This window comes from Salvelinus fontinalis, chromosome 39, assembly GCF_029448725.1.
Source record: "Salvelinus fontinalis isolate EN_2023a chromosome 39, ASM2944872v1, whole genome shotgun sequence".
In the NCBI taxonomy this organism is placed as follows: Eukaryota; Metazoa; Chordata; class Actinopteri; order Salmoniformes; family Salmonidae; genus Salvelinus; species Salvelinus fontinalis.
This window is the reverse complement of record NC_074703.1, coordinates 2,130,708-2,142,300: the sequence shown is the minus strand read 5'-3', so window position 1 is coordinate 2,142,300 and position 11,593 is coordinate 2,130,708. Positions and strand designations below refer to the sequence as shown.

General features: G+C 48.0%; 1 protein-coding gene across 1 annotated transcript in view; it reads right to left on the bottom strand.

Annotated features, from left to right (window-relative positions):
• Positions 1 to 3,264: 3,264 nt before the first annotated feature.
• The window catches only part of lemd3 (LEM domain containing 3), a 32,899-nt gene continuing 24,570 nt past the window's right edge, over positions 3,265 to 11,593 (bottom strand). Inside the window, exons 8-11 of the mRNA XM_055906103.1 lie at positions 11,288 to 11,369; positions 7,671 to 7,776; positions 7,161 to 7,239; positions 3,265 to 5,075 (exon numbers count right to left, since the gene is read on the bottom strand). Coding sequence (XP_055762078.1) covers positions 4,903 to 5,075; positions 7,161 to 7,239; positions 7,671 to 7,776; positions 11,288 to 11,369 — 440 coding nt within the window. The 3' untranslated portion in view covers positions 3,265 to 4,902. The remainder of the gene's footprint in view (positions 5,076 to 7,160; positions 7,240 to 7,670; positions 7,777 to 11,287; positions 11,370 to 11,593) is intronic.

The window sequence follows — 11,593 nt, the reverse complement described above, 5'->3', positions numbered from 1 at the left end:
AGAAATTAAACGGCTTCTGCATATAATACATATTACAGGTATAAAATGTACAATGTTTACATAAAATACATTTTAAAAAATCAGAGAAAGAAACGTCATTTAGAGGGAGAAGCTGATAGTTGAAGCAGCAAGCGTCACCGTAAACCGTAGAGAAGAGCCACACAAGATAGGTTTAGAAAATTCTGGAAACTTTTTACCCAGATTCCCAGAAATGCCGGTTGGAAGATACCCGGAATTATGAGGGAATAAGCAGAAAATACCAAAATCCCTCCAACCGGCATTTCTAGAAAACGTTAGTGTTTTTTTTGTAAGCCGCACACAGACCAAACTAACATATACATTCACTCACTATATACAGTCTCATTTGTTTCTTATAATTAAAATAATTTCTTATAAGAAAAACAACCTTCGGTTACATCACTGGTATTCAACATCAGGTTGTTGACAATATTACAAAAATATAAAAAGAGTATCATTACCCATGATGCACCACGTAGGAAAGTACAGTCAGCAAAAAACAACTGGCTTCCATTTTGAACGTTGTTTATTTTGTACATATTCAGCTCTGTGCAGTGGAATACAATTGTTTAAAGTGAATGTAAAGGTCATTCTGTAAATGGGAAGGAGAGTAAGCACATAAAGTATCTAAACATTAAAATGACTACCCAAACAACAACATGACTTGAATTTTAAAAAAGAATACTGGCTAAATCCCAAATGGCACCCCATTCACCATAGGGCTCGAGTCAAAAGTAGGGCTCGAGTCAAAAGTAGTGCACCACATAGGGCTCGAGTCAAAAGTAGTGCACCACATAGGGCTCGAGTCAAAAGTAGTGCACTATATGGGGAATAGGGTGCCATGAGAGGACGGACTCTGGTGGGGGGGTGCAGGAAAGCATATTGTTGGACACAAACACCCCGTTCTCGGTGTCAACCGAAAAAAAAAAAATAACTTTCCAAGAAAACACAATTTGTAATAAAGCTCTTTCTTTCTGACCTCACGTTCCCTTTAAACAATGATTGTACCACTATAATAAACCCAAGACTTTCTTCAGTAATGCAGTGCCAGCTGTTTTTTTTTGTTTTAAAGCACAAAGTTAAGGCACAACCAGGTCAACAACTGCTGCAGGGGGACAGGACTGCACCACGGTAAAAACTTTTATTTTTTAAATGTGCATTGTTTTGTACAACTTACTGCACCCCCACTTTCAACTTCACACTCCATTTCCCCCCCCCCCCCCCAAAAAAAAACAACTAATGTTAATGGTGTGGAATCCTTTGATCGTGAAGCATCATGAACGTGTTAATAGGTCTAGCTCACATGCAATCATTCAGGACTTTACAGTCTCCATTTAGACACGAGAGGTGCTTGGAATACTTGGGGTGTGCAAGTATTGGCACCCTTTTCCCTAAATAGAGCACTACTTTGGGTTGAAAGAGGGTGGCGTTTGGCACCCTATTCCCTAAATAGTACACTACTTTGGGTTGAAAGAGGGTGTCGTTTGGGACACGGTCACATGGAGCTTGTACTTTAAACAAAAAAAACGTATATATATATATTTTTTAATCAGCTTATTTCTGCATCAACGTTAAACACCATTTTATTTCCGTTTTACATCTAAAAACAACGGGTTTGCATGTGTTCTCTTTCTCTCTCTGCATCATATCTGACACGACTATAATAATATTACATTAGGTCTGCGTTTATCAACAACAATGGCTGGATACAATTAAAGAACCACAATAAACAAAGAAGTCAAATGACTTTTCAACATGGCAAGAAAACGGTTTTGTTCGCATCCAAAAATGGAACCCTATTCCCTATTTAGTGCACTACTTTTGACCAGGGTCCTATAGGATTAGTGCACTATATATAGGGAATAAGGGGCCATTTTGGGGACACAGTTGATTTCTCTCTCACAAAGTAGTAATAAAACGGGTATAAACGTCCAATAAAGGGAATCTGGAGCGATGAAACCAGCTGAACTCTGTTCCTGTACACACAGGACCGGCTGCATCTGACATGACACGCACATCACTTTGTAGTGCACTACTTTAGACCAGGAACCATAGGGGAAGTGCACTACTTTAGACCAGGGCCCATAGGGCTAGTGCACTACTTTAGACCAGGGCCCATAGGGCTAGTGCACTACTTTAGACCAGGGCCCATAGGGCTAGTGCACTACTTTAGACCAGGGCCCATAGGGCTAGTGCACTGGCCCATAGGGCTAGTGCACTACTTTAGACCAGGACCCATAGGGCTAGTGCACTACTTTAGACCAGGGCCCATAGGGCTAGTGCACTACTTTAGACCAGGGCCCATAGGGCTAGTGCACTACTTTAGACCAGGGCCCATAGGGGTAGTGCACTACTTTAGACCAGGGCCCATAGGGCTAGTGCACTATGTAGGGAATAGTGTGCCATTTTAACACGCAGCAGAAACACAGGGCTGTATTGCAGGGATCATGGAACAGCTATACATTCACACACCTTCCATTCCATCTATACCTCCATGAATATATACAAAACGTATTAAACCAGTGTCTTACTGGGAATCCATTCACACACTCTGAATGGCACACACACACAATCCATGTCTCAAATCTCTTTCTTTAACCCGTCTCCTCCCCGTCATCTACATCCGTTTGAAGTGGATTTAGCGAGTGACATCAATAAGGGATCATAGCTTTTCACCTGGATTCACCTGGTCAGTCCATGCCATGGAAAGAGCAGGTGTTCCTAATGTTTTGTCCACGGACGTATCCTAAACGGGACCCTATATAGTGGGCTCTGGTCAAAAGCCGTGCACTACCCCTATGGGTCCTGTTCTAAAGTAGTGCACTACCCCTATGGGCCCTGGTCTAAAGTAGTGCACTACCCCTATGGGTTCTGGTCTAAAGTAGTGCACTACCCCTATGGGCCTTGGTCTAAAGTAGTGCACTAGAAATGAAATAGGGTGCTATTTGGGGTGCAGTAAAAAGGAAGCCTAGGTGTGTATAGAATCCCATGTTCCAGCAGAAGTCTATGCGGCGGGAACAATAAGAACATGAACCAGAATCAATCAAATAGTTGTTAATTAAAAACGGGAACTCAAAACAATATAATATTGGAATCTATTCTGACTGACGGGAGAAGCGCTTCCAGCTGCTTGAGGGAGGAAAGATACTTATAAGACGGCCACCAATATTGAGTTAAAAAGACAGAAAAGCAAAGAAGCCCAAAAAATACAAAATGGACGACTGACTGATCGCCCACGTTATTAGCCCCCCCCCCCCCCCCCCATCTTCTCTAAACTCCACAGCGAGGGAGTCTTTCTATCCAAGACGTAGGCCCGGGGACGGGGACGGGACGGGACGGGGGGGGGGGACGGGGGGGTGTGCACCAACACCACCTGCCAAAATCACTGTCTCGCAACAAGTTATCCTCCCAATCTCTCACAAACGCTTCCACTTCTGAATACAGAATCTGATGCCGTCCGTATGTTAAAGAGTATTGTAGCGGTGGGCAGGACAAGAATGACAGCTTATGGTTTTTGCTTTATGAATACGGATCATTCAAAAGGAAGCCACCGTCACCAGCCAACCAGTCAACATGTATTTCAGGCTGACAGCTAAGCACCCACTCCCACCCTTCAGTCGGCTAAATGTTTATGTCTGCCTTTCCTCCGCCGCTCGACTAAAAACTACAAAAGAAAGAAAAGGGATTACATTCTCCAGGAAATAAAAATCCAGATTACGTTATAAATTCAAAAGCTTAAATAGAGGCTTTAACTTTAACCAACACATGCAGCAATTTCAATGTAAAGCCCGACTCAACTCCTTGAAAAAAATCATGGAGCCAGTCTCATTAAAAAAAGGGATGGAGGGAGGAGAGGATGGGGAGACAAGAGAAAAGAAGGGGTTGTTTCTCTCTCATATCTGTTTTAAATATGCCATTAGAACGAAATGGAAGTTTTGTTTCCTTGTTAAATCCATAAAGTTTGTAATACAAAAAGAACAAAAATTAAATAGTGTTTGACGGCACCGGCGAATCACACATCTCCAGCTCGCTCAGACCACGCCCCCCTAGTCTCCAATCTCCCAGCCCATTGGTTGTTCAAGTGGTCTTCCAAAGTTTAGCTCGTCGTTTTGTTTTCAAAACTCTGATTGGTCTTTACGACAAAAAAACACAGCAGGACTGTCAGTCGGTCTCAAGCCTCCCACCACTCCTGTGGTCCAACCAACAGTCAGTCTAAAGCCTCCCACCACTCCTGTGGTCCAACCAACAGTCAGTCTCAAGCCTCCCACCACTCCTGTGGTCCAACCAACAGTCAGTCTCAAGCCTCCCACCACTCCTGTGGTCCAACCAACAGTCTGTCTAAAGCCTCCCACCACTCCTGTGGTCCAGACAGGTTGTGGACAACCAACAGTCAGTCCCATTTAAAAGAGAAAAAAAAGCCCTGTTTGTTGAGACGGTTCACCCAGCCCTGTGAGTCGAGACAGACAGTTCCACCCAGGCCTGTGAGTCAAGACAGACGTTCCACCCAGCCCTGTGAGTCGAGACAGACGGTTCACCCAGCCCTGTGAGTTGAGACAGACGTTCCACCCAGCCCTGTGAGTGGAGACAGACGTTCCACCCAGCCCTGTGAGTCGAGACAGACGGTTCACCCAGCCCTGTGAGTCGAGACAGACGGTTCACCCAGCCCTGTGAGTCGGACAGACGGTTCACCCAGCCCTGTGAGTCGAGACAGACGGTTCACCAAGCTGCCATCACCTCCAGTAGAGGCTTGTTAAGGGGAGACTGAAGGAAGGGGGCCTGTGTTGAGGTGAGACCGTGACACAGGGGTAAGAAGGAGCTGGTTGGGTTGGTAGCGGTAGTATCTGTGAGGGAGAGAGAGGAGGCTGGGGTAATCTGCCTCCCCCCTCAGGAGAAGCCTAGAGAGTTAGAGCTGCTATCAGGGCTGGTGTGGTGACGTAGTCTGGACACGGTGTTCATGTAGGTGTTAGAGGGCTTCAGGGAGGTGCTACAGCCCTGGGCCTGAGGAAAACGCTGGTGGTAGCGGTCCAGACGCAGGTACTTCACCGTCACCAGCTTACCTGGGAGGGGGGATGGTAGGTAGGGAGGGACGGTAGGTAGGGAGAGACGGTAGGTAGGGAGGGAGAGAGAGATGGTAGGTAGGGAGAGACGGTAGGTAGGGAGAGAGAGACGGGAGGGAGGGAGAGACGGGAGGGAGGGAGGGAGAGACGGGAGGGAGGGAGGGAGAGACGGGAGGGAGGGAGGGAGAGACGGGAGGGAGGGAGGGAGAGACGGGAGGGAGGGAGGGAGAGACGGGAGGGAGGGAGGGAGAGACGGGAGGGAGGGAGAGACGGGAGGGAGGGAGGGAGAGACGGGAGGGAGGGAGGGAGGGAGAGACGGGAGGGAGGGAGGGAGAGACGGGAGGGAGGGAGGGAGAGAGAGACGGGAGGGAGGGAGAGAGAGACGGGAGGGAGGGAGAGAGAGACGGGAGGGAGGGAGGGAGAGACGGGAGGGAGGGAGGGAGAGACGGGAGGGAGGGAGGGAGGGAGAGAGAGAGGAGAGGGAGGGAGGGAGAGAGAGAGGAGAGGGAGGGAGGGAGAGAGAGAGGAGAGGGAGGTAGGGGGGGACGGTAGGTAGGGAGAGACGGTAGGTAGGGAGGGAGAGAGAGACGGTAGGTAGGGAGAGACGGTAGGTAGGGAGGGACGGTAGGTAGGGAGGGAGAGAGAGACGGTAGGTAGGGGGGGCGGTAGGTAGGGAGAGACGGTAGGTAGGGAGGGAGAGAGAGACGGGAGGGAGAGAGACGGTAGGTAGGGAGAGAGACGGTAGGGAGAGAGACGGTAGGTAGGGAGAGAGACGGTAGGTAGGGAGAGAGACGGTAGGTAGGGAGGGAGACAGTAGAGAGGTAGGGGGGAGCGGTAGGTAGGGACAGACGGTAGGTAAGGAGAGAGAGACGGTAGGTAGGGAGAGAGAGACGGTAGGTAGGGAGAGAGAGACGGGAGGGAGAGAGAGAGACGGTAGGTAGGGAGAGAGACGGTAGGTAGGGAGAGAGACGGTAGGTAGGGAGAGAGACGGTAGGTAGGGAGAGAGACGGTAGGTAGGGAGAGAGACGGTAGGTAGGGAGAGAGACGGTAGGTAGGGAGAGAGACGGTAGGTAGGGAGAGAGACGGTAGGTAGGGAGAGAGACGGTAGGTAGGGAGAGAGACGGTAGGTAGGGAGAGAGACGGTAGGTAGGGAGGGAGAGAGAGAGAGACGGTAGGTAGGTAGGGGGGAGCGGTAGGTAGGGAGAGACGGTAGGTAGGGAGGGAGAGAGAGACGGTAGGTAGGGAGGGAGAGAGAGACGGTAGGTAGGGAGGGAGAGAGAGACGGTAGGTAGGGAGGGAGAGAGAGACGGTAGGTAGGGAGGGAGAGAGAGACGGTAGGTAGGGAGGGAGAGAGAGACGGTAGGTAGGGAGGGAGAGAGAGACGGTAGGTAGGTAGGGAGAGAGACGGTAGGTAGGTAGGGAGAGAGACGGTAGGTAGGTAGGGAGAGAGACGGTAGGTAGGTAGGGAGAGAGACGGTAGGTAGGTAGGGAGAGAGACGGTAGGTAGGTAGGGAGAGAGACGGTAGGTAGGTAGGGAGAGAGACGGTAGGTAGGTAGGGAGGGAGAGAGACGGTAGGTAGGTAGGGAGGGACGGGAGGGAGAGAGAGAGGTAGAGACGGTAGGTAGGGAGGGAGGGAGAGACGGTAGGTAGGGAGGGAGGGAGAGACGGTAGGTAGGGAGGGAGGGAGAGACGGTAGGTAGGGAGGGAGAGACGGTAGGTAGGTAGGGAGAGACGGTAGGTAGGTAGGGAGAGACGGTAGGTAGGTAGGGAGAGACGGTAGGTAGGGGGGGACGGTAGGGAGGGAGAGACGGTAGGGAGGGAGAGACGGTAGGGAGGGAGAGACAGGAGGGAGAGAGAGAAACAATGAAGACCAACCATGTGACTAAATCTCTTAAAATCCTTCCTATTTTATCCGGTATCAATGATCGTCTCAAAGTTAGCAAACAAGGGCTATTGGTTTTGTTCCAGTTGGTTAGATAAAAATGGTCAACAGTAGGGAAGTCAACAGGTAACAACAAGGTTCATTAGAGGATGGAAGGACAACGAAGGGCAAAGACAAGTGTGTTGTTGCTAAAGTGATTTACCATCGAACCAGGAGCCATGTAGCGCCTTGAAGGCTTTCCCCGAGTGTTCTGCTGACAGACACTTCACATAGACACAGCCCTGGAGAGAGAGAGGAGACGTTAACGAGCTCTTCTATCACAGGTTATAACACAGCCACATCAGTCTGTCTGTAGGGTGACTCACTGCAATATATAACCAGATGTTCCACCTGCTTAGTGGATATATAACCAGATGGCTGTTAAAGTGTTAAATCAAAAAACGTTATATTTGAGGCACCCTTTGCCTTGATGACAGCTTTGCACACTTGGCATTCTCTCAACCAGCTTCATGAGGTAGTCACCTGGAATGCTTTTCAATTAACAGGTGTGCCTTGTTAATTTGTGGAATTTCTTTCCTTCTTAGTGCGTTTGAGCCAATCAGTTGTGATCAGGTAGGGGTGGTATACAGAAGATAGCCCTATTTGGTAAAATAATAGGGAGCCACTTGGAACATAGCCAGTGTTTGATATAACAGCTGTGACAGACACTCACCTCTCTGGAGTTCTTGTCGACAGCGATGTGGACGATACCGTCGTTGTCACAACACTTCTCCAAGATGGCCTCGTGGATGGCCAGATGCCAGTTTTCACCAACCTCCCTGTTACACACACATGTAAAGGGGTCAGATGTCATCTAGAAGTCCTAACCCACCTCTAACCTGGTATTCAAGAACACACAAGTAGGATAGGACAGTACATGGTGGTACATACAGGTGTCATTCCACTGGAATAGGTGTTCCATCACTGGACTATATCACATGCAGACAGACACTTCCAGCCCAGGGAAAACACTTGATACAATGTACAGTCGTGGCCAAAAGTTTTGAGAATGACAAATATTAATTTTCACAAAGTCTGCTGCCTCAGTTTGTATGATGGCAATTTGCATATACTCCAGAATGTTATGAAGAGTGATCTGATGAAATGCAATTAATTTCAAAGTCCCTCTTTGCCATGCAAATGAACTGAATCCCCCCCGCCAAAGAATTCCACTGCATTTCAGCCCTGCCACAAAAGGACCAGCTGACATCATGTCAGTGATTATCTCGTTAACACAGGTGTGAGTGTTGACGAGGACAAGGCTGGAGATCACTCTGTCATGCTGATTGAGTTCGAATAACAAACTGGAAGCTTCAAAAGGAGGGTGGTACTTGGAATCATTGTTCTTCCTCTGTTAACCATGGTTACCTGCAAGGAAACACATGCCGTCATCATTGCTTTGCACAAAAAGGGCTTCACAGGCAAGGATATTGCTGCCAGTAAGATTGCACCTAAATCAACCATTTATCGGATCATCAAGAACTTCAAGGAGAGCGGTTCAATTGTTGTGAAGAAGGCTTCAGGGCGCCCAAGAAAGTCCGGGACCGTCTCCTAAAGTTGATTCAGCTGCGGGATCGGGGCACCACCAATACAGAGCTTGCTCAGCAATGGCAGCAGGCAGGTGTGAGTGCATCTGCATGCACAGTGAGGCAAAGACTTTTGGAGGATGGCCTGGTGTCTAGAAGAGCAGCAAAGAAGCCACTTCTCTCAAGGAAAAACATCAGGGACAGACTGGTATTCTGCAAAAGGTACAGGGATTGGACTGCTGAGGACTGGGGTTAAGTCATTTTCTCTGATGAATCCCCTTTCCGATTGTTTGGGGCATCCGGAAAAAAGCTTGTCCGGAGAAGACAAGGTGAGCGCTTCCATCAGTCCTGTGTCATACCAACAATAAAGCATCCTGAGACCATTCATGTGTGGGGTTGCTTCTCAGCCAAGAGTGGGCTCACTCACAATTCTGCCTAAGAACACAGCCATGAATAAAGAATTGTACCAACACATCCTCCGAGACCAACTTCTCCCAACCATCCAGGAACAGTTTGGTGACGAACAATGCCTTTTCCAGCATGATGGAGCACCTTGCAATAAGGTCAGGGAACAAAACATCGATATTTTGGGTCCATGGCCAGGAAACTCCCCAGACCTTAATCCCATTGAGAACTTGTGGTCAATCCTCAAGCGGCGGGTGGACAAACAAACCCCCACATATTCTGACAAACAAACCCCCACATATTCTGACAAACTCCAAACGTTGATTATGCAAGAATGGGCTGCCATCAGTCAGGATGTGGCCCAGAAGTTAATTGACAGCATGCCAGGGTGGATTGCAGAGGTCTTGAAAAAGAAGGGTCAACACTGCAAATATTGACTCTTTGCATCAACTTCATGTAATTGTCAATAAAAGCCTTTGACACTTATGAAATGCTTGTTACTATACTTCAGTATTCCATAGTAACATCTGACAAAAATATCTAAAGACACTGAAGCAGCAAACTTTGTGGAAATTAATGTGTCATTCTCAACTTTTGGCCACGACCGTACATCCACATCTAAGAGAGAGTCTGCCGACATCCACATCCACATCTATGCAGCTGCTGATACCGACATGCAAAGAGACTGTCTGCTGATACCGACATGCAAAGAGACTGTCTGCTGATACCGACATGCAAAGAGACTGTCTGCTGATACCGACATGCAAAGAGAACGTTTTAGTCCACTGACAAGTACATGCTCATCCCTAACTCCAAAAGAAGCCTACAGATTGCTGGTGAACACAGTGACTTAGTAATCCCCTCTGGTACTCACATGACTGGTGAACACAGTGACTTAGTAATCCCCTCTGGTACTCACATGACTGGTGAACACAGTGACTTAGTAATCCCCTCTGGTACTCACATGACTGGTGAACACAGTGACTTAGTAATCCCCTCTGGTACTCACATGACTGGTGAACACAGTGACTTAGTAATCCCCTCTGGTACTCACATGACTGGTGAACACAGTGACTTAGTAATCCCCTCTGGTACTCACATGACTGGTGAACACAGTGACTTAGTAATCCCCTCTGGTACTCACATGACTGGTGAACACAGTGACTTAGTAATCCCCTCTGGTACTCACATGACTGGTGAACACAGTGACTTAGTAATCCCCTCTGGTACTCACATGACTGGTGAACACAGTGACTTAGTAATCCCCTCTGGTACTCACATGACTGGTGAACACAGTGACTTAGTAATCCCGTCTGGTACTCACATGACTGGTGAACACAGTGACTTAGTAATCCCCTCTGGTACTCACATGACTGGTGAACACAGTGACTTAGTAATCCCCTCTGGTACTCACATGACTGGTGAACACAGTGACTTAGTAATCCCCTCTGGTACTCACATGACTGGTGAACACAGTGACTTAGTAATCCCCTCTGGTACTCACATGACTGGTGAACACAGTGACTTAGTAATCCCCTCTGGTACTCACATGACTGGTGAACACAGTGACTTAGTAATCCCCTCTGGTACTCACATGACTGGTGAACACAGTGACTTAGTAATCCCCTCTGGTACTCACATGACTGGTGAACACAGTGACTTAGTAATCCCCTCTGGTACTCACATGACTGGTGAACACAGTGACTTAGTAATCCCCTCTGGTACTCACATGACTGGTGAACACAGTGACTTAGTAATCCCCTCTGGTACTCACATGACTGGTGAACACAGTGACTTAGTAATCCCCTCTGGTACTCACATGACTGGTGAACACAGTGACTTAGTAATCCCCTCTGGTACTCACATGACTGGTGAACACAGTGACTTAGTAATCCCCTCTGGTACTCACATGACTGGTGAACACAGTGACTTAGTAATCCCCTCTGGTACTCACATGACTGGTGAACACAGTGACTTAGTAATCCCCTCTGGTACTCACATGACTGGTGAACACAGTGACTTAGTAATCCCCTCTGGTACTCACATGACTGGTGAACACAGTGACTTAGTAATCCCCTCTGGTACTCACATGACTGGTGAACACAGTGACTTAGTAATCCCCTCTGGTACTCACATGACTGGTGAACACAGTGACTTAGTAATCCCCTCTGGTACTCACATGACTGGTGAACACAGTGACTTAGTAATCCCCTCTGGTACTCACATGACTGGTGAACACAGTGACTTAGTAATCCCCTCTGGTACTCACATGACTGGTGAACACAGTGACTTAGTAATCCCCTCTGGTACTCACATGACTGGTGAACACAGTGATTTAGTAATCCCCTCTGGTACTCACATGACTGGATCAAACATGTTTCTGATCTTCAGACAGGGTGTTAAACTGTTGGGAGGAGAGTTCCTCCTGTCCAGAGGGAACGCTGGGAGGACAGACAGGAGAGAGACAGGAAATGTGTTAGATGGACAGAGACAGACAAGAGACGTTAGGTGGACAGAGACAGACAAGAGACGTTAAGTGGACAGTAACAGGAGGGATGAAACATTTTCTTATTTTTGACAAACTACCATGACCAAATGTATGTGGACACCTGCTCAGCCAACATCACGTTCTAAAATCATGAGCATTTATATGAAGTTGGTCCCT